This window comes from Mastigoproctus giganteus, chromosome 4, assembly GCF_048544385.1.
Source record: "Mastigoproctus giganteus isolate SK-2022 chromosome 4, ASM4854438v1, whole genome shotgun sequence".
Taxonomy (NCBI): Eukaryota; Metazoa; Arthropoda; class Arachnida; order Uropygi; family Thelyphonidae; genus Mastigoproctus; species Mastigoproctus giganteus.
The window spans coordinates 212176762-212200852 of NC_143578.1; the positions used below are offsets into that span (position 1 = coordinate 212176762).

The window sequence follows — 24091 nt, forward strand, 5'->3', positions numbered from 1 at the left end:
CTTTTAGTCTGTGAATCCCCCCCCCCACAAATAGCAGTTTTCCAACCCACCTAACACTGCCTCGATAGCATCAGCAAATAGTCTTGCACCCTTTCTATTTAATTTTATCCCATCCCTGTAGAAGCAGTCTCTCCTGTTAACAAGCACAGACCAAGCTGAAAAAATTCTACCCTGTGAGCCTTGCACAGTCTTTCCAGGGCCGAATTGATTGATAAGGCTCTCATCATATGCTCCCTATTGTGTCTTGTCAGAATTGCAGACACTTTCAAATTTAACCCTGACTCACAACTTGTTTTCAACATTGACCTGTACTTGTTAAGTAAATCTCCAGATCTCCTACTCTTAATTTCATTAGTGCCAACTTGTACAACAATATCACCTATTGTGGTCTTAAAAGATATCTGCTGTACAAAATCATCAACTTTTGCCCCTGGCAGACTTATCCTGGTTCCGTTCCACCTATCCTTTTTGCATAATATATTCCCCATCTCCCTGACAATAGAATCAGCGACAATAACTAGCTCCTGTGGGACCAGCACATTCTGCCTTGTAGATTGCTGCTGTGCTGCTTGATGCACAAGAATGAGCTCTGGCATTGAGTTGGGAAGCTGAGACCCTGATGGGTCCCTCATTTTAATTCCTTCAAGGGCATCTACCCTACTCTTTGTAGACACCCATCAGAATGCTGAGTTGATGCCTAATTTCTTGACACTCTTTGCGCGTGTGCACACACACACATACACAAGGACATCCTCCTTGCTAGATCATGTCCTGTTCTAGAAAGTCTGCTAACATTTCACAAGTTGCATTTTTTTTTCAGCTCTGATGCATTGGAGAATCACCCCCTTCAATTCTCCCCTGAGCTGCAGCACCCCTGCTACTTTGTGTCCATTGCTTTGCTGCTTTAGTCTGGGGCATGATTTCCATTTGAATACAATTACAGTCAGTCCTCGTATAACATGTGTTTACACTACATGAATTTGATCATACACGATTTATAAATAGGGGAACAGTGTCATATATAACACGAACCGAATTCGCTTATGTACGATTCGCCTTTGTGTTTACAAGAAATGGCAGTCCAATGCAGAATCACCCCAACTGAACGCAACAATGGGAATGAAGAGAAGATTCTGAAAATGTATTTTTGTTTTTTATATCAGTGAAGGGGAAACATATTTTACCATAATAACGTAAAAACCCACTCAATCCCAGCTATCGGTATTATCACAAATGCAATTAGATCGAGTTTACTACCAGTTTATAACAGATTCCACTAGCAGAAACGCAACTGGAAATTGTTTTTATTGTTTTATGGTAGTGACCTCCAGGAATGTGCTTTAGTACAATGTGAGCTAGTGAGGTGTTAATGGTGTGTCTCTGCCTTTACGGTGTTGTTTATTCAGTTGCTACACATGCTAGCTTTGTTTATGTGTATCAAGTGTGCCTCCTCATTTTGTAATTGTGCTTTATTCCCTAAAAATGAGTAAAATACTTAAAAGGTGTGAAAGGGAAGTGTCCTGGTGAAGACACTACAGATTCAGAGAGAAAAAGAAAAGCAATATGGATAGACAGAGGTGAACTGGGTCAAAAATTCTTACCGGGGAAAATTTGTAGCGGCTTCATACTAGCGTTTATGGACAAAGCACACCGACCTCCGGCCCACCGGGGTTTCCCCGGTAAGGCTTATGGAGCAAAATAAAAGAACATGTGATATTGCACGTGCTATAGGCCTAAATGAGGCAACGCCGAGAATTAGAAAGAATGCAGAGAAAATAAAGACAAACACTTTCATAGCAGGAACAACTCAAAGTGTAATAAAATCCATTAAATCAGGACAAAAAAAAGAATTGGAAGAGATGGAATGGTTGTCATCTGTTTGGATAGAAAATGAAACAAAGAAAAAGTTTTGTTATGATAGAAGCAAAAGCATTAGCAATATTTTATTACAGTTATTTATTGTGTTTGGTAATGTTTTGGTTACAAATGTGTGTTCAATCTTGGGCGGTTGGCACCTAACCATATTCTTCCCATAGGGCCTGTTATTTATATTGCACGAGGATTTCTAGGAACACAACTATCATGCTATACGAGGACTGACTGTAATTGATTAACAATGAAAATTAATAAGATTATTGAATTTACTTAACTAATTGAAAATACTACACTAAGCTAATAGTTTCCTAGATGCAGCAATACGTATTACACTATCTAGTTTTATGTCATACCTTGTGCTAATAAGTTTGAAATATACGTTACGCTATACTGTAATGATCGCAATGTTAAACTAGTTATAAACACAAAAGATATATGCCCTGCAAATCTTGTTGCAAATCCAAAATTTTTTTTAAAATTATGATAATTTAAAAAAAAAAAATGTGTATTTATATTTGTATATTTATATATAATTTTTTTTCTTTCCCATATATAGTTTCTCACGTCGCTGTCTGGCACTGGCCATGTTAATTCTCCAGCTACCGTTGTAATAGGAAGAAAACTAAGCGTGCAGAAGCCATCAACCCCTAAAGTTCGCAAAGGCAGAAAAACACCACACAAAACTATGGTGACAAAAATAAAATTAAATCCAAAAAATAAAAGCAAAATATCAGACGTGAGTTTTACAGGCGTTTCAGAGATGTTGCAGACTCCAAAGCAAACAGAAAAAAGTCAGAAATCTGGGTTAAGATCTAGTAGTTCTTGTGATACGTCATTAGATATTTCTGCTGTAAAAACACCGGATATTTCTGAAAGTATTTTTGTGTCACCTATTTCAACACCGAGAAGGGTAAAACATTCCCATGTGGTGAATGCTTATTTGGCAGAAAGTGAAAATATATTACCTCCTCTGGATGAAGCTCAGTCACCTGTGAGTTCTACTGCTATTGAGTTCGACACACCAAAATCTTCTGGAAGAGGAAGAAAATCTAATTTAAGCGGTATAAAGCAGCTGATGTCAAAAACCCTTGAGCCTGATTACTCTAATGTTAAAGGTGTAAGACAACTGATGAGAATGCCAAAATTATCATCAAAGGCAAAAAATACGCCAGTTGAAGGAATAAAAAGATTATTTCAGTCTCCCCGTGCTTCGCGAGTGGATTATTCAAACATAGTAGGAGTAAAGCAACTATTTGATAAACCTAAACCACCAAAATCTGATTACACAGATGTGACAGGTGTTCGTAGGTTACTTAGGTCTCCAAAAAGCCCTCGAGTGGACTATAGAAATATAGCTGGTTTTAAGAATATTTATTGTCTTTCGCCTGTTCCTGACTATAGTAACGTGCAAGGAATCAAAAACCTTTTAAAGACACCAAAATCTCCAAGTCCTGGCTATGTTGATCTTGCAGGAGTCAAAAGATTAATGCATTCTGCTAAGAACCCTTCTGATTATACTAGTGTACAAGATCTGCAGTACATTTTTAAATCACCAAAGAAAGGCCACGATGTTAGTTATACAGGTCTGAAAGAAATCTTTGAAACACCCTCATTACAATCTCCCCATTCTGAACACATTGCAAATCTTCAAATACCAGAAAATGCAAGTAAAATTAAATCAACAGACAGTGCACAGAGTTTGAAAGGTCAGGAAGCACTGTCTACTCCTGCTTCAGAAAAAACAAGAGGGAAAAATGTTTCACCTAATCAAAAGCAGTCATCCATTCCAAGAAAAGGAAGGAAATCTCTATTAAGCACTGTATTACTGCCAGAAAATGTGACGATTCCATTTGAACAAGTAATCTCAACTCCCAAACGTACTGTTGTTCAAGATGGAAAGCCCAAACCATTACATTCTGAATTTGACATCAATAGAGTACATCCAGTTGAAAGAATGAGTAGTGAATTTGAAACAAGCTTGACTACTTTAAGAAGTTTTAAAGATCAGGAGAGATTAGATACATCAATATCAGTTCAGAGGAGTAGAAAAAAAAACAGTATTTCACCCAAACAGATAAGCCATCAGGATTTGCCTTTCTCACCAATCAGTCCACAAATGGCAGATCAGAATATACCAGATACCCCCGTGACAGGTAGAAGGAGTAGGAATATATCAGTTGGTGCTTTATCTAAGCAAGAAAAGCTGAGCCAAAATAAATCATTTGGCCCTGAAGACTATCCTAGTGTACTGCTGTCACTTACTCCCAGAAGGGGTAGGAAATCTGTATTGCGTAGCACAAGCTCATTGTCAAATATTATAACACCAGTTCCGGAAACGTTATTCAAAACTCCCAGTCCAATTTCTAATCAAGATGGATTGACCAAATCATCATCACTGCCTAAATGCACTCTCAAAACAGCAGGAAGTGATAGAAAAGCATCTCCGTCTAGTGATTATAAGTTCGCAACTCCTGCTTCAGGTAGAAAGAGTAGAAATAAAGCATATAAATTGTTAAATGAGTCATTTGATGAAGAAAATAAGATGCAGAAAATGTCTTTAAGCCCTCAGGATACAGTGATTACTCCCATCTCTAGGAGAAGTAAAAATATTTCCCCTGAACAAAACCAAGAAAAATCTCTAACTCCACAAAATCTCTCTTACACGTCACCTACTCCCAGAAAAGGGCGGAAATCCATTTTACACATTACTTGCAGTACATCATCATCATCAGATGTTATAACACCAGTTCCAGAATTTTCTAAGCGTCCCCATTCTGATAAGCAAAATGAAGAAATTAAACAATTACTACAATCCTTGTCCTCTATTAAATCACCCAAAAATAATAGTAAGAAGTCTGCTTCTTATAATTATGATAATGGATTGTCATCTAGTATGCCAACTTTTAAAGAGCAGGATGCATTGGTCACACCTACCTCAGATAGAAAAGGCAGAAATAGAACATTTAATGTACCTGAGCAGGAACAAAAGAAGCAGAAAAGGAGTTTAACATCTCGGGACGAGTTAGTTATTCCTGGTTCAGATAGGTATAAAGATAAAACATTTAATATTTCATTAGAGGAAGAAATACAAAATCAGAAAAAATTAATTCGATATTCTTGTACATCATCTACCCCTAGGAGAAGCAGGAATTCCATATTACAGATTGCAAGCACACCATCAAATTCGGTGGTGCCACTGGAAGACATGTCAAACAGCTTCCTTTCAATCACTAAGCCAGTTGAAGAAAAACATTTATTATCCCCAAAAGCTTCTCTACTTAAAACACCAGAAAGTACTACCAAGAAATCTCCATCAACTAGAAAAGACAGTAATGAGAACAGAATAAGGTTGTCTACTAGTGTATCAAATTTGAAAGGGCAAGATACATTGCCTGCATCTGGTAGGAAAGAAAGAAAGAGGTTTTCTGATAATTCACTTCAACAAAATGAACAGAATCAGATACCTGTGAGTTCTCCCGATCATCCAGTGGCATCCACTGTAGTTATTCAGAAAAAAGGAAGGAAATCATTGAACATTTTGGATGCAGTGACAGATACTCCTGGATACACAAAGAATTCCAGTGGAGAAATTGCCACATCTCTCCAAGAAAATCAACAGATTATAATTAGCACTCCAAGTACACCACGTCCTAGAAGAGGCAGAAAGCCCAAACCAGTTGTACCTCTTGAAACTTACACTAATAAAACAAAAAATATCCAAGATAATATCACTATTTCTGATAGTGGCAAAATGCTGCAAGAGGAATTATCATTGGACATTAATCAGATAAATGCCAAATCAAAGGAGGTAGAAATAGTTAAGGCACGTGTTAAATCCTTGCCAATTTCTAGAGGTAGAGGAAAAAGGAAAAAAATGGAAACAATAGTATCTGAGATATCCTCAGTTGAACAACAACTAAACTCAATAGCAGATAAAACAGATGAAGAGACTGGTGGAATTAAAGTTGCTGAACTACTTCAGAAATCAGTGCCTACTGCTGGAAGAGGTAAAAAAAGAAAGCAGGCTACTGGCTCAGTTGTTCTTGAAGCATCTCCTGCTGTACAAGGCAGGAGATTGAGGCAAGTTAACAATATTTCCAACCAGACTAGCATAGCTGATACTTTAACATCAAAAAGGAGAAAGGGGTTAAAAACAAACTCTGCATCAGAACCCCTTTCTAGCACTCCAGTTATTTCTGTACAAAGTAAAAAAGTTAAACGTGCCCAAAAAGATGTTTCATCTCCAATCTCTTCTGAATTATCTAATAATAACACAGTTTCACCAGTCATTACTAGACAAGGTCAGAGAAAAAGAGGAAAATATGTTGCAGTTGTAAATGAAAGTGTTAGTGAAGAAACTTCTGCAAAACAAAAAACGTTACTTTCTTCTCCTGTAGATAAAGAACTTTTACAAAATTCAACAGATTCTGTTGATGCTAACTTAAAAAATTCTATTTTATCTATGAAAGAATCATTTCAGGTACTCACACCAGTAAAGAAAGGTCATAAACCTAAAGGCAAAGTGGGTGGTGTACTGAAATCATGTTCTCCTGAAGTTCCTAGACAAGGTCGAAGGAAAAGAGGTGAAAATATAAATGATGTAGATGGTAGAGAAACTTCTGAAAACCAAAATATAGTACTTCTATCTCCCGTAAATACAGAATTTTTACAGAATTCAGCAACTACAGTCAGCACTCATTTAAAAGATTCAGTTTTATCAACAACAGAGCCATTTCAAAAACCAACCCCGGTAAGGAAAGGACGTAAACCTAAAGGCAAAATGGGTGATGTACGTATATCAAATTCTCCTGTAGCAGCATCTAAAAAGAGCCAAAGAAGAAAGAGCAAAAATAATAATAGTGAAGAAATTGCTGATAACCAAAAAATATTAATTTCTTCTGAAAATGTTGAATTTTTACAAAATTCAATATCTATTGTTGATATCCATTTAAAAGATTCAGTTTTATCTTCAACAGAATTATCTCAACTACCAACTCCAGTAAGGAAAGGACGTAAACCTAGAGGCAAAGTGGGTGATGTACAAGTCTCAAGTTCTCCTGTAGTTCCTAGACGGGGTCAAAGGAGAAGGAATGAAAATGTTATCAAAGAAATTTCTACAAACCAAAATATATTAGTTTCTTTTCCTGTTGATACTGAAGTTTTGCAAAATTCAGTGACTACTGTTAGTACTCACTTAAAAGATTCAATTTTATCTTCAGAATCATTTCAGATGCCTACTCCATTAAGAAAGGGACGTAAACCTAAAGGCAAGGTGGATGATGTACAGATACCACGTTCTCCTGGCATTCCTAAACAGGGCCGAAGGAGAAGGGACAAAAATACAAATGAAAAGGATAGCAGGGAAACATCTACAAACCAGAAGATACACATTTCTTCTCCTGCAAATACAGAAGTTTTACAAAATTCGGTTGATGCTCATTTAAAGGATTCGGTTTTATCATCAGCAGAATCATTTCAAGTACTCACCCCACTAAGAAAAGGGCGTAAACCTAAAAGAAAAGTGGATGAAATACAAATATCAAGTTCTCCTGTAATTCCTTGTAAGGGTCGGAGGAAAAGAGGCAAAAATATATATGAAAAAGATGGAGAAACAGCTGCAAACCAAAAAATATTAGTTTCTTCTCCTGTAGATATGGAAGTTTTACAAAATTCAGTCAATAATCATTTAAAAGATTCGGTTTTATCAACAGAATCACTTTGTGTACCTGCTCCAGTAAGGAAAGGACGTAAACTTAAAGGTAATGGGCAAATATCAGCTTCTCCAGTAGTGTCTAGAAAGAGCCGAAGGCGAAAAGGTGAAAATATTGAAGAAGATAATGAAGCTGATGTGAGCCAAAAAATAATAATTTCTTCCCCTGTAAATACAGAAATTTTACAAAATTCAGTAACTGTTACTGATACTCATTTGAAAGATTCAATTTTATCTTCAACAGAATCATTTCAGATATCCACTCCAGCAAAAAGACGTAGAGGTGTAGCCCGTGTACAGGTATCACCAGCTGGCATTGTTACTCGTAAAACACGAGGCAAGAAAAAAAAGGTGAATTTGTCATTATTGCAATCAGAGGACGGTGGTAAAGTTTCAGAATCAGAAATTAATAAACCTGTCTCATCCCCTCAACATCTATCAGGAAAAAATAACACTCCCAATACCAGGAATACTAGACTTCCAATTGAAAATAAAAAATATGGGACTCAGCAATCATTGACTGAAAAATCAGCCATGCCATTGAAAAAAAGAGGCAAACGAATACTTTCTCCACTAGATGAAGCCAGAAAGGCAAGCCAGAATTCTGACAATGAGAGTCTCTCAAAAGATATGTTATCAGCAACACCCTCTGAAAGTAATAAAACCCAGAAAAAAGAAGCAACTGAAATAAAGAAGCAGAAACTAAAGACGAAAAATGCAGATGTTGAGTTTCATACTAGTATTGATAACAGTAATGCTAAATCTAAACCAAAACGAGAAAGAAAACAAATAACCATCATGGAAGAGGATGATTTGCCTCACGTAACATTAGTAGGTAAAATGGATAAAGGCAGAGGTCAAAAACGTAAAGCAGAGACACGAGTCTCACCAACAACCTCTAAAAAATCTGTTCTTAGTGTAAATATCCAAGCAGAAATTAATGAAAGTGCTATTGGTCAAGAACTCTGTGAAATGATGCTCCACCAAGATGATTCATCAAAAGAAACACCTGTAAAGAAATTGTATAGAACCAAAAAACAAAATAAAAAAAACAGTAAACAAAATGTCCAGATTTTGCGTGATTCAGTAAATGTTGAGTCTCCTTTACAAAGAACAGATACACAAAAAAAGGCTAAAGAAGATAAAAGTCACCCAGTTTCTGATGAGAGTAGCAAGAATTCTGTAACTGCAACTAGAAATAAAGGACAAAGAACAAGGCGCAATATGTTATCACAAATTGAGGAAGCTGGACAAGGAGATAGTAAAGTTTCAAGGCAAGTAAAAAAAGATGTTGGAAAATTAGGTAAGTGATATGGATTCATAAACTTTGACATTTGTACATGTTACTCACATGCAGTGTAACTAACCTTTTGAGTAATTATAGTGATAAAATCTTTGGATATATTGTTTCGTGTGAATTAAATTTGCTTTAATTAGATATTTGAATAGGTTAACTGAAATTTTGAAATTCTAGTTAATCTAAAAAGTATCCCATCTTGCATTATATATTGTTGCCTGTATGCTAATGATGCCAAATATTTACCAACCAACCTGCAATATCAAAAATAAGCTGGAAAAAAAATATAACAATTTTTGTGTGCCATTAAGGGAAAAAAATTACTAAAAGTAGTAAATAGTTTTTATTTATATTATTATAAAAAAGGCAACAGTATTTGAAAGTGTATAATGAAAACTCTGTTTCTGTATAATTTTATTCTCAATTATGCACAGTTTCACTGCTAGATGTGGCTAATGAGCATAAAACAGTTTTGTAAGCCATTTTATTGTTATAAAAATTGGGAGCAAATGGAAGCAGCTGTAGACACATGCAACTCATTTTAAAGCTTAACTGTCAGGAAAAATAAAAGTTTTTTTCATGAAAGATATTGTCAACCCCTAAAAGTGATCTTAAAATTCACTGATTGTATTAGAACAGCAGGGGCTCACATCTGGTGAGTATGGACTTGGCACACCCAGAATTCTGAGCTAGATATCATCATTCTTCTCTTTCTTGGTGATGCGCTTCTACTTCTCTCTCTCTCTCTTTCAGGGTAACTCAGAAATTTTTTTTTTTTTGGCTGATGCAACATAAGCCTCAGGCTTCCTTGCACCATATAGCTAATAATAATAATGTTCTATAAAAGAGATCATGCTGTATTATAAAAAGAGGATGCTTTGTCTTGCCATGGTTAGGTCATGAATTATGCTGCTCTAATATTTTGTAAAATTAATTGAATGGTAATATAAAATACTTAGGTAAAAGAAATAGGTAAATTATCTAGAGAGTTCTCAGCTATATTGTTTGCATAATTTATTCAAGAACTGGTAAATATATAGCAAATACATACTAATTTAGGTTGTCTCAGTTTAAACATTTTCAAAGCATAACTACCACTATGGCTAACTATGCTTAGCACCATTGTTGGAAAGTTTGAACTGAGAATCAATATACAGCATTTGTTGGCTTATAAGATGCACTTTTTTTCCTTATAAACACCTTAAAAATTCGCCCTGCGTCTTAGAATCCGAAATCGGCAATACAGCACATGTGCAAAACCGAGAGTTAACGGAAAGTTTACTATACGTTAGTACACTTTTCAGTAATTATCAGGTATAAGTTATGCAATGGATGGCACTGAAGATCATTTATTGTATTAGAGTGACAGTGATACTAGTGAAGAGGATAATGATGATCAAAGTCAGCAATGTATCTGAAGTTGAATAATACCAAAATAATAAGAGTAACGACCCTATACCTTTCATTATTGGCTTTTGGATTTTATTTTTATTGAATTTTAAATTTCCATTGTAATAACAATAAATTTTTTTCAAAAGTTTTTTTTTTTTTTTTTCTAATTTACCATTCCAAAATTAGGGTGCATCTTCCAAGCCGCAGTGTCTTATAAGCCAACAAATACGGTATTTTAAAAGTTTGAGCCTGTTTCTACTGGATTTTTTTCTGTGGGTTGGTAGAAGCTAATATTCAATTGGGGATAAGATTCTTTAGGGAGGAAACGTAGGCCAAATGGCCAGTATTTCTTTATTGATCGTTTTCTAGGCTGAACGATCTTAGCTTATTTAGCCTTTAACAATGGCTTTCAACAGGTGAGGAAGGAGGGAACTGTGGCACCACCTCTAAAAATTGGTCATAAAATTGTCACAAAGGATAATTTAACATGCTTTAGGTTGCACTTGCTGTACCACTGTTTTCTCTGCCTACAGTTGTTGTTGTTGTTATTTGGTTTTTAGGAGCATTAGCAACTAAGGCCATATTTCTCTGGTATATGCGGTGGTCAATCACTGACCTTTCCGCATCCTCCGTATTTGGTGGTGATGGGCTCGAACCCCGGTCTAATCAAGAATCGTGTTCTATGCACTGCTGCTCCTTCCCACCTGGCTACGGAGTCTGCCTACAGTGATGTAGCAATCACGCCCATTGTGTCCTTACTATATACTTACCTTTACCTTAAAAAAAAAACAGTTTCTTATTCGCCTTGCTTTTGCTATTATTATCAACAAGTCCCAAGGGCAAACATTTGAAAAGGTGGGAACCTAACTGTCCCAGTGCATATTTATTCATAGCCAGCTCTATCACATTCAGCACCTCCATAGCCAGGTGGGCAGGAGCAGCAGTGTGTAGCACACACTTCTTGATTAGACTGGGGTTCGAGCCTATGACCACCAAATATGGAGGATGTAGAAAGGTCAGGGAATATATACTTACCTTTACCTTAAAAAAAGAACAGTTTCTTATTCGCCTATGCTTTTGCTATTATTATCAACAAGTCCCAAGGGCAAACATTTGAAAAGTTGGGAGCCTAACTGTCCCAGTGCATATTTATTCATAGCCAGCTCTGTCACATTCGGCACCTCCATAGCCAGGTGGGCAGGAGCAGCAGTGTGTAGCACACACTTCTTGATTAGACCCAAGAGTAGACTCTTGATTAGACCGGGGTTCGAGCTTGTGACCACCAAATATGGAGGATGTAGAAAGGTCAGGGAATGACCACCACATATCCCCGGAGCAATATGGCCTTAGTTGCTAATGCTCCTAAAAACGAAATAACAACAACGAACAACTGTCACATTCAGCAGAGCCCATTCTGCAGCTGAAGTCAAAATTAAAATGGACCCCCCCCCCCTACTGGACAGTGACAGTTTTGGAATTATGAAGGACATTGCCAAAAAACTTTGTATACGATGAAGTTTTGCAATAAAATAATAAAATAACATTTGGAATAAAAGAAAAATTTAAATACAATAAAATAAAATTGCAGCTTTAGTTACACATGCCACTGGTATTTATATAATTTCAAGTTTCTTTTAAATGGAACATTTTCAAAGGTAGATCATAGTGCTCAATGTTTATTTAAAGGTAAATATGGTTTCAACTAGAAAAGGTAAACGTAGTATATGTCAGGATGTCGTAACTTGGTAGGGGAATTTTCATCAGCAAGTAACTCCTGAGTCACTGCCTTTTTGCTTATATTTGCTGTTTTGTGTATGCAGAATTTTTGCTGGCTGGTGGAGATTTGTGCAAATAGGGAGTGGTACCACCTTAAATTAAAACTCAGTATACTGTTAGACAAGATTGAGGAAACAAATTGATGCTTTAGTATAATAGAACATAGAAAAATATATGTACACGAAGCCACCCATAATTTGTTTTATAGTCTGTCAGCCATATCTGGCAGTGAAAACCATAAGTGTAATTGTGTGCAGAATTATAGAGCTACAAAGTGGTAATGGCTAGTGAATGAGTGATTTAATTCAGTGACTCAAGTCATATAGTTGAATGACTGACTTGAGGTCATCAATAATCTAATGAGTTGGATCATTGAACAGAGCCACAGCCACCTTTGCACTTATATAAACTACTGCTATACCAGTACGCTAGTTGCAAAAAAAATGACCAGATCCAACTATATACATTGTCCCAAGCTTTAAAATTTGGCACTAATTTGATTCTGTTGTGCCACATCTTGTTCAAATATAAAATTGTTGAACATACACCATTGCTGGAGAACAACAATTGAATTATCAGTCCCTTTTGTCAAAACACAGAAATCTACTAATTTGCTGGAAAGAAAGTATCACATATCCCAAGCTTTTTGAATTTAGTTCTAAGCAGATTTTGTAACTTCAGTTTCAAGCGAGAGAATTTTCTCAGGAGAGGTACAGACAATTGCTGAAAAGTGCAGCAATTTGACAGTCTAAAATTGTGTTTCTTATTCACTCATAAGTTTATATTAGCTGGGTATCCCTACTATGAAATTTTGTGCATTTGTAAGTATATTTCAAGAAGTTGAAATATACTTACAAATATTATATCTCGAGATACAGTACTGAAAATCCCTTGGCACATATTGCTGTTCAAATATTTAAAAAAAAAAAAAAAAAAAAAAAAAGAGGTTAAATATTTTAGAGCCTTTTGTGTTCTTTAGTCTCTTTAGTGTATGTACCATATAAGTATTGTATTCTTATATCTTCCTAATTTAATGTATTTTATTACAGTTTTGTTTTTTATTTATACATATGCACAGAATCACTTTGTTTCTGAGTTACAGCCCCATTTTGTGTTCTAGAAATTATCCAGTAAAACATGTGCGTATTCTGAGTTTATTTTGAAATGGTATTTTTACTGTTCAGAATTGTAAGAGCAGTTCTAAGTGCAGCTCATTTGGTAGACTCAAGTTTTTGTTCAATTAAGTGATAGTATGCATGAATGGAGGTTTATTTAAGTCAAGAAATGACAGGAAGACATCTTGTGCAGACATCTCAAGTATAATAAATCTGCAGCACGACACCTGTGTGTGTTGCTGTGACCCCACCAAGATGTGTATAGGCGCAATATAGCCGAAGTTGCTCTTGTGCCATTAAACCCCAAACAACAACACCCCACCAAGATGCCTGTACACTAAAAAGTTTCTGAATCAACTGCTGGATAAGAAGACGCTTCAGAGAATAAACGAATGTCTTGGAGAAGCAGGATCATCCACCAGAACTGTTAACTTGGAAGAAATGATTCTGAATCATGTAGAAGAAAATTCTGGTGACAGCACCTGAAGTAAAAGCTGCAGGGAGCATGAGGATACACAAAAATTTTGTGGAAATTAACATTTTTGTCTGAGAGTCACATTCAGAGATTGCGATGTAGAATTTGAATCTGATTTCCACACAGGAAGCTTTTTGTACTTGATTCCTACAACAATGTGCTCATGATCTTTTTCTAACCTCAGCATTGATTTTTGATGAGACTGGCATCACTTTTAACATTCCTGACTGGATAAAAAGAAGGTTGCATGTCATTTTTTGGAATTTGTTTTCCAGCTCTATTGGTGAAATCATTGTACTGTCATCTATTTACATTTCATATAAACAATCTGAAAAGCTAAATTTATGTGCGTGCACTTTGTTGTTTTTATTTTTATTTTTTTAGTCCTCTTTCAGCTGGATGTTTGGCTCAAAGAACGTTGGAAATTTGTTTGTCTGGTATATTGTCATTTATTTATACTTCTCATAAACAATCTGAAAAACTAAATCAATGTTTATATTCAATAGTTAATGGCAGGTGGAGTTTGTTTTTTTTTTTTTTTTTATTGTAAAAGTCCCAAAGTAACTTATACTCTGTGTTACAGTGAAGTATTTAGACATTGCCATCAAGATCTAGTAAAGGGCTTTTCTGAAGCTTTTCTTTTCCCTATATAATGAAAATACCTGTTATTGAGAAATCGTTAAGCCTTTCTGAAGAAACTGGGGTGGGGGGGGTAAAGAAACTTACAAATAAGATAGTTTCTGACTGTTTCATGTAGTGTGACTGAGTTTAGGTTTCACCAAATTAACTAAAGGATATTTTTGGAGTTATTATCAACATGGGACAAATGAAAAATTGATATAAACAAATTAGGCCTGATGCAGCCAAGTGGTCAGGAGCTGGACTGCAGTAGCATGTGCTCTTTGAGCAGACCGAGGTTCGTTCCCATTACTGCTAAATGTAATTAACATTTGTATCGATGATTAATTGTACTCTACTGACCTGGTGGTTGTGATGGAGTATAAACAAGAACATTATTTATTGGTCTGAAGAATGGACAGATGGAATTTAATATTTCAAGAATGTTTTTATCAGGAAGAGATCTCTGCAGATATTTTTGACGGTGCATCTCTTCCCCCCCCACACACACACGCGTGCAAAAGGACAAACAGGGAATTCAAAGTCGAGGCTCTAAAGTAAAAAACATTGTCGGTTATCTAGATGGGATTAGCATTTCTCCCAAACCTGAATTCACTTGATTTTTACCTGTGAGGTCATTTAAAATCCATCATTTACGCAATATCTGTTGGTAACATTGGAATGCTTTGCCAACACATAGAACAAGGATACTGGCAAGGGGTTCGAGCCTGTGCCCACCAAATATGGAGGATGCAGAAAGGTCAGGGAATAACCACCGCATATCCCCGGCCTCCGTAGCCGAGTGGTCAGGAGTGGGTGTGCAGTAGCACACGCTCTTTGAGTAGACCGGGGTTCAAGCCCCTGACTGCTGAATACGGTCGATCTGCCAACCTGCACTGGACCAGCGTGGCAGATTATGGTCCATTTCCCTCAGCATGAATTGTTGAGGAGGCTTCCATCCTGCAGTGGGTTGATAATGGCTGCACTTTGCCTTTTTATCCCCGGAGCAATATGGCTTTAGTTGCTAATGCTCCTAAAAACCAAATAACATAACAATAACAAATGATACTGGCAAATCCAAACAATACTTGGAATTTTTGACTACATCATGTAGTCTATGATGAGGTGTGTTCAAGCAAAAGACAATCATGGCCTTCCCTGGCAGACAGGCTGCCAGGGCAGGTTGTGGGGTTTTGTCAATGATATATTGGAATTTTGCCAGCAGGGAAAAGGAAGTGATTGTCCCTCTGTATAAGGCAATGGTCAGGCCACACCTTGAGTACTGCGCACAGGTCTGGAGGCCTCATTTTAGGAAAGATGTAGATTTGCTTGAGCGTGTACAGAGAGGCGCCTCAGTAGCCAGGTGGGAAGGAGCAGCAGTGTGTAGCACACGCTTCTTGATTAGACCGGGGTTCGAGCCCGTCACCACCAAATACGGAGGATGTGGAAAGGTCAGAGAATGACCACCGCATATCCCGGAGCAATATGGCCTTAGTTGCTAATGCTCCTAAAAAAAAAAAAAAACAAGACAAGACAAGCGTGTACAGAGAAGGGCAACAAGATTGGTGAGGGGAATGAAGGGATCCTCTTACCAAGAGAGGCTTAAGTTCTGCAAATTGCAGTGGCTGGAGACTAGTCACCTGCACAGTGATCTGATTGAGGTGTATAAGGCCTTGAATGGGTTAAGCACTCTGAATTCTGATGGGATCCTTCCACTTGTTCAGATTACAAACCTAAAGGGACATAAATTCAAATTAAGAAAAGACAGATGTAGAATAGATGTGTGGAAATTTGCCTTTAGCCAACGGGTGGTTAATTGCTGGAACAAACTTCCATCTGTTGTTGTGGAAGTTGATAGGTTAAATAAATTTAAGAGGGAACTGGACAGGCATTTGGAGGGAATGGTGTGATTTTTTTGGCTGATGCTGCATAATCTCATACACTTGCTTTCTTGCATCACATGCCACTACTACAATCATTTTGTGCACTTCTTTAAAACTAAGGTTTATAAATTTTTGAACACAGAATAGGCTGTAACTCAGAAACAGTAATTTCAGACATTTATCTAAAATTTTTTCATTGTTTTTAGGCCCTGGGTCAAACCTGAAAGTATGGCCCACATGTTATGAAATGCTCCACACACACACACACACACACACACACACACACACACACACACATGGACAAAATAATGAAAATACCTGTTGTTAAAATAGTAATCTTTGTATGGCCAGTATGAAATGTTTATGAACATGCAGTGATAAAGACGATAAAAGCCGATGTTTATAAAGTACATGAAGAATATAACTAACTCTGTACTTGTTAACAGGAGAGATTGCCTCTACAGGGATGGGATACACTTAAATAGAAAGAGTGCAAGAATTTTTGTTGATGCTGTCGAGGCAGTGTTAGGTGGGAGGAAAACTGCTAGTTGGGGGGGATACGAGGACTAATAGATTAACAGTAGCCACTGGCAGAGGTGGAAGTGATTCTTGCACTGCTTCTATTGAAATGAGCAGAAGCCTGAAAAACAAGATGCAGGATATTTCAGAGACTGCTGGGAGTCATTGCGGTACAAGTAAACACATGGGTTGTATTAGGGTAGCCAAGAATAGAAACAGGTGCATGTATACCTGCGTGTACACCAATGCTAGGAGTTTGGTAAATAAATTTGATGAATTTGAGGTATTGCTCAAAACATCAAAGGCAGATATTGTTGGGATATCAGAGACGTGGTGTCACACATATATAAGTAATGCGGAACTGGAATTTGGGGAATACAATGTGTATAGAAAGGATAGACAAGACAGGAGGGGAGGAGGGGTTATGCTATTAGTTAAGAAACACATAAAGTCCAAGGAAGTGAAGCCAGTCAACATCGATGGACAGGGCAGTGTCGAGTCAGTTTGGTGTGACATAAGCATAGGGAAATCAAAATTGAGAGTAGGAGTGTGCTATAGGCCTAATGACTCTGATGAGTATAATAAGATATTGTACAGGGAAATAGCGTGGGCCAGTAAATCAGAGAGTCTTATAATGGGGGATTTTAATTTCCCAGATATTGACTGGAATTTGTGGGTTGGTCACTCGCACACTAGCAAGGCTTTTGTGGATTTATTGGATGATTGTTTTCTACATCAGCATGTTCGTGAGGCAACAAGAGGTAGCAATACTCTTGATCTGATTATCAGTAGTAATTCTTCATGCATTAAGAATCTGCAGATAAATGAACCACTAGGCGGCAGTGATCACAGTGTGCTGAAGTGGGATTTACTCAAGGAGGTAACTACCATCAGAGGTAAAGGGAAGGGTTTTTGTTTTCGTAAAGGCGACTATGATGGTCTGAGACAGTATTTAAATTCTATACAGTGGGACCAACTGATGATGTTACCAACAGCAAATTCAAAATGGGAAGCATTCAAGGAACTAATCTTAAAGGATACCAGGCTTTACTTACCAACTAAGAAATATTGTTCAAGGTTTAGGCCTAAATGGTTGTCAGATGAACTAATGAGACATGTGGCAGAGAAGAAAAATGCATGGGATACATACAAATTAATGGGTGACATGGAAGCCTATGATAGATATAAGTTGGTCTGTAACCAAGTCACAAAGGAGATTAGGCAGGCAAAGGCAGACTACGAAAAATCCTTGGCAAAGGATGCAAAGAAAAATAGAAAAGAGTTCTTTACATATTTAAACTCAAGAAGGAAAGGGATGAATCAGATTGGTCCACTGGATATTGATGGTTCAACAGTTGAGGATCCTGCTCAGGTAGCTAACAATCTAAACGAGTATTTTGCATCTACATTCACGCATGAGGAGTTATTCAGGAAGGAGAATGATGTAGGTAAAGTAAACATTGGCAGTGAGATGGATGATTTTGTAATAACTGAGAGGAAAGTGGAGGAGAGATTGTTGAGGATAAATATAAAAAAGGCACCCGGGGTGGATGGGATCTATCCAGTTATATTAAAGGAGGCAGCAAAGTAAGTAAGCAAACCCCTAGCCATAATTATGAGAGCTTCTTTGGACTCAGGGGAGGTACCCATAGGTACCCATACCCCAATTCACAAAGGAGGATCAAAGTCTGACACAAGTAATTATAAACCTGTTAGTTTAACTTCTGTTCCAGGTAAATTAATGGAGGCACTGGTTAAAGAAGCACTGCAGGATCATCTAGACAAGAATTCAGTTATAGCTCAGACACAGCATGGTTTTGTTAAGGGCAGGTCTTGCCTGACCAATTTGATTGGATACTATGATGTAGTCACAAAAGAACTGGATGCAGGGAATAACTTTGATATTATATATTTGGATCTTACAAAGGCTTTTGATACTGTTGCACATGGAAGACTGCTGCACAAATTGGAGCAGTGTGGCATTGGAGGCAAATTGCTGCTATGGATAAGGGAATGGTTGAGTGGCAGAAGACAGAGAGTGGTAATCAATGGACACTGCTCAACGTGGACTAATGTTATTAGTGGAGTTCCTCAGGGTTCAGTGTTGGGTCCGTTGTTGTTTTCGGTGTTTATGAATGATATTGATGATGGGATATCAAGTTTAATGTCCAAGTTTGCAGATGATACGAAGGTTGGCAGGGTTGTTAAGGACACTACTGACGCTATGCTGCTGCAACAGGATCTGGAAAGGTTGAACAAATGGGCTGAGAGGTGCCAAATGAAGTTTAACATTGACAAATGTAAAGTACTACATATGGGAAACAGTAACCCCAGAGCAACGTATCAACTCTGCGGTACTACACTGACAGTGGTGGAGAATGAAAAGGACCTGGGGGTAATTGTGCAGGCAGATATGAAGTTCTCTGAGCAGTGCAGACAAGCTGCAAGAGTAGCTTATGGTGTCTTGTCAATGATATACAGGAATTTTTCTAGCAGGGTTAAGGAGGTGATTATTCCCTTGTAAAAGGCAATGGTTAGGCCACATCTTGAGTACTGTATACAGGTCTGGAGGCCTCATTTCAAGAAGGATGTAGAGCTGCTGGAATGGGTACAGAGAAGGGCAACAAGATTAGTGAATGGAACAAAGGGTTGCTCTTACGAAGAAAGGCTTAAGTTTTGCAAATTACAGAGTCTGGAGACTAGGCACCGATTTGGTGATCTGATAGAGGTGTATAAGGCTTTGAATGGTTTGAGCATGCTCAATGCCAATGGGATTCTTCATCTTGCTCAGAATAATCACCTCAGAGGGCATAAATTCAAATTGAGGAAGGACGGATGTCGGATAGATGTGCGGAAATTTGCCTTTGGCCAGCGGGTGGTTGGTTGGTGGAACCGACTTCCATCACTTGTTGTTGAAGTTGATAGCCTAAACAAATTTAAAGCTCAACTGGACAGGTATTTCGAACGAACGGAGGGGTGAAATGGGAGTGGTGTGTGTTTTTTTTTTATTTTTTTTTTTGGCTGATGCTGAATAAGCTTGCTTTCTTGCATCATATGCCTCTACTAATGCTAATGCTAACTCATCTGAATTCCAAAGAGAACAAATTTTTGATGTACATTTAAGCAGGGTGACTAAAACCTCTGATTTTTTAATGTATCCAGACAACTGTGTCGAAAGTAATGTCTGCATTCACCAAATATGGATAAACAAAATCTGATAGGACAGATTGTGGCAGAAAAATTGAAGCTGACTGAAAGAGACTGTTTTACACTGAATAGGATTGTAGCCCTCTTGACAACATAAAGTTATTACCTCAAAATTAACTGCAGAACTTAATTTGAATCTCAGCAGTCCAGTTTCTAGCAAAACAGTTTGGTGAAAACTTCGCAAAGCTCAAATTTATGGCAGAGCCACTGTTGCCAAGCCACATGTTACTGATTGTAATGCTAGAAAGAGGATGCAATGGTGTATCAGGAACACCGAATAGGCTGTAACTCAGAAACATATTACAGAGCACAAAAGAACTGGACATTTGATGATTGGAAACGTTATACTTTCAGTTGGACCATCATTCAAACTTTTTCCAACATCAGGAAGAGTTTACATTTGACAAATGCGAAAGGAAGCACATCATCTTTCCTGTCTTATGCCAACTGTCAAACATGTTAGAGGATCAACAATGGTTTGGGTTGCAATATCTTGGTATTCTTTAGATCCTGTTATCACCCTGAATGGGTGAATTACTACCACTGATTACCTTGATATTCTGAGTGATCAAGTATGCATATTACTGCATACTTGTAGCTCTTATTGCTGGTGTTTCCATTGTTTTGGCTGCTCCTGTATATAAATTTGACTTAATGTCCACTAAATACAAAATAGTTGGAAATAATTACAAGAAATAAAAAGAAAATGTGACAATATCACTTCATAGTATCCCTATCCCTGACCTAAGGGGTTTACAATTTATACAAAAATATTGTCAAATTTTTACAATGCGTCTCTCTGTTGATCTCCTTTACAGGCTATTTTCCATAGATCTGTGTCAATAGGTAAACAAGTTTATTAATTTTATTATTTTTTTTTTTTCTTGAGAAGAGAACACACAAAGATAGTATAAAATATAGATATTGTGCATGTGAATATATTATTAAAATATTTTTTAAAATTTTGTATATCTATATTCGATACTATTAGTTACTACCATTTTTAGGTTTATTTCAAATTTAGTGCTCTTAATAGCTCACGAAATTTGAAATTACATATGTTGCTAGAGTAGCAGCCATTTTGAAAGAATATCAGGTTTTGTGTTATCATCTTTATTTTGTGAAAATGCAGTCGGATCTCTATATAACGAAATTGATCGTTCCCTTGAAAAAATTCATTATACAGAAATTTTGGTATAAAGAAATATGACCTTTTCAACAATGAAAAATACTATAAATTCAAAAATATAGTAAAAGATGGGAAAAAAGTGGGAATGAATCAAGTTTCTAACATTTTAAAACAATTTATTAATGCATACATATTAAGAAATGGCTACTTACATGATGCGCACAATTTATTAGTACACTTTTAAGAATTATATCATAAAATATTTGGTTATTTTTTGTTGTACACTGGATTCTACTGTACACCGCTCATAAAAATATTCTCATTTGTCTAAACTTTAAACATTCAGATATATTTCCCGTTACATTTTCTTCCCACTGAAGGCCTCGATGCAATGTTTGAAATGCTGCCAACATTTGTTTGGAAGGTTTAATATTGCCCTAATTTTCATCCAACTCATCGTCGATATTGTCACTCATTCTTTAAATACTCTCCAAAATGTTGGAATCACTCGGATATTCATTGTTATCAATTCCTAAAAGTTCATCAAGAACAATTTCTCCACTGATCAAACCTTGCTTGGAACCCTTCCCAAGATTCCTTAATGTCTTCTAGTAGTTCATCCCTCTCATCTCTGTTAATTAGTATTTTAGCAAAACCTGCTTTTGCGAAACAATTCTTAATCGTTGTTTCTGTCACTTCACTCCACACTTGCCAACTCTGATATGCACATCCGCAAATCTATAACAGAACCTATAGGTTGGTTGGTTTCTATTCTCAGTATAATTTTTTTCAGTATGTGCCTTCAATAGTGCATTTTCAAATTCTTGAAAATGGGCCTTGGTCCATTGGCCGCAGTTTAGACATGAAATTTGGAGGGAAGAAAACAAGCTTCACACTTGTAAGTTTCGAAATTACCGAGTGAAAGTGGACAGGGCAGTTGTAGACAATTGATGCGATTTTTCTGTTTTCTTTTGTCATCTTTCTATTGAAATTTAAAATCCATTGCTCAAAAATTTCGCTTGTCATTCAAGGTTTATTGTTGTAGTTCAACTCTAATGACTTTACTCCATTGAAACATCGGGTTGTTTACTTTTGCCTATTACCAAAAGCTTCAGTTTTTCATTACTAGCCATATTTGCAACCAAGAGTGTAATTCTCTCCTTACTCTTTTTTACCGCCATTTATCATAATCTTTAAAAGTCAGTGTCTTGTTAGGCAAACATTTAAAAAATAGACCAGTTTCAGCAACGTTGAATATGTCTTTGGACTCGTAGTCCTCCATAATTTTTTTCAAAACTGTTTCTTTCCAATGGGTATAGTCTTCTTCGATTGCAACTCCACTTTCATCAGAAATAACTTTTTTGAGCAAGCCATGATGCTCTTTATTAAATTTGTCCAGCCAACCAGAACTGGCTTGGAATGTTTTTTGTCCCAGAAAAGATGCGTACTCCGTAGCCTATTCTTTTATTAATGGTCCTGATATCGGCACGTCTTGGTCTCAAATCAACTTCATCCACTTAAAACTGCTTCATCTACATCTTCATACAGGCATAATTTTGCGTGCTTCCGATCGGGTCCCGCTTCCTCAAACAGTTTGAAATTCTAAACACTGTTTTTCAGAATGGTCAACACACTACTGGCAGGAATACCAAATTTTAAAGCAATTTTTTTTAACGCCTCGATCTACACTATTAAGCACTTCCACTTTTTCACACTACACTCAAGGCTTTCCTCTTAGACACTATAAAGTTACTTGCACAGCAGTGAAAACAAAGTTGAAATTAGGAACCACTTGTAGCTACCATGTAAACGGAAACAGGTGAAAGTGTGTACGGTGGATAACTGATTTCTTCGAAACAACAGACAAATTTCCAAGATAAAAGAAAATCACTCTCTCCTAATTCTCTAATAGGATGCTTACGGTAGAATATAGGTTGGCCAGAGCCAATGCCCACGTCGGGAATATGCCTTAATCTTTGCCAATGGCTGTGAACAGCTGACCACCTGGACTTCTCAGCATAGTAGTGTATAAATTGCTACAATGGTTTGGTTTGGTTTGAGGTTTAATGGCGCATGGACTACGCGAGTCATAATGCACCAGTCTACAATGGATAAAGGGATGGTTGAGTGGGAGAAGACAGGGGGTGGTAATCAATGGACGCTGCTCTTCGTGGACTAATGTTATTAGTGGAGTCCCACAGGGTTCGGTGTTGGGCCCACTGTTGTTGTATGTCAATGATATTGATGAAGGTATATCAGGCTTAGTGTCGAAGTTTGCAGATGATACAGAGGTTGGCAGGGTTGTTAATGACAGTAATGGCAGTGTGCTACTGTAACAGGATCTCGAAAATTTGGGCAGGTGGGCTGAGAAGTGGCAACTGAAGTGTAACATTGACAAATGCAAAGTACTGCATATGGTAGTAACCCCAGAGGAACGTACCAACTGTGTGGTACTACACTTAAGGTGGTAGAAAATGAAAAAGACCTGGGAGTAATTGTGCAGTCATATATGAAATTTTCTGAGAAATGCAGACAGGCTGCAGGAGCAGGTTATGGGGTTTTGTTAATGATATACAAGAATTTTGATAGTAGGGAAAAGGAGGTGATTATCCCTTTGTATAAGGCAATGGTCAGGCCACACCTTGAGTACTGCATACAGGTCTGGAGGCCTCATTTTAGGAAGGATGTAGATTTGCTTGAGCGTGTAAAAAGAGAGGGACAACAAGATTGGTGATGGGAATGGAGGGATCCTCTTACCAAGAGAGGCTTAAGTTCTGCAAATTGCAGCAGCTGGAGACTAGGCACTTGCAAGGTGATCTGATTGAGGTATATAAGGCCTTGAATGGGTTGAGTGAACTAGTGGGAGAGGGAAAACAAGTAACCTGAAACTTGAAACATAACATCAGCGCTTGTCTAGTAGCTTGCCACTCATCAAGCAAAAGATGGTGGCGGGGCACATGTCAGATTTTTTTTTTTTTTTTTTTTTTGGTTAGTTGTTGGCGCATCGGCTTCTGTGGCCACAATGCACCTCCCAAGGTTTTTGCAGTACTCTGATCCAAGCCCGAGGCGGGATTCGAACCCGCGACCTTTGGGTT

The 24091-nt window shown here is 37.3% G+C and overlaps 1 protein-coding gene across 1 annotated transcript in view; it reads left to right on the forward strand.

The window, feature by feature from the left end:
• The window catches only part of LOC150087385 (uncharacterized), a 124015-nt gene that overhangs the window by 47730 nt on the left and 52194 nt on the right, over positions 1–24091 (forward strand). Inside the window, exons 7-8 of the mRNA XM_090372462.1 lie at positions 2432–6734; positions 6852–8888. Of these exons, the coding sequence (XP_090228588.1) occupies positions 2432–6734; positions 6852–8888 (6340 nt within the window). The remainder of the gene's footprint in view (positions 1–2431; positions 6735–6851; positions 8889–24091) is intronic.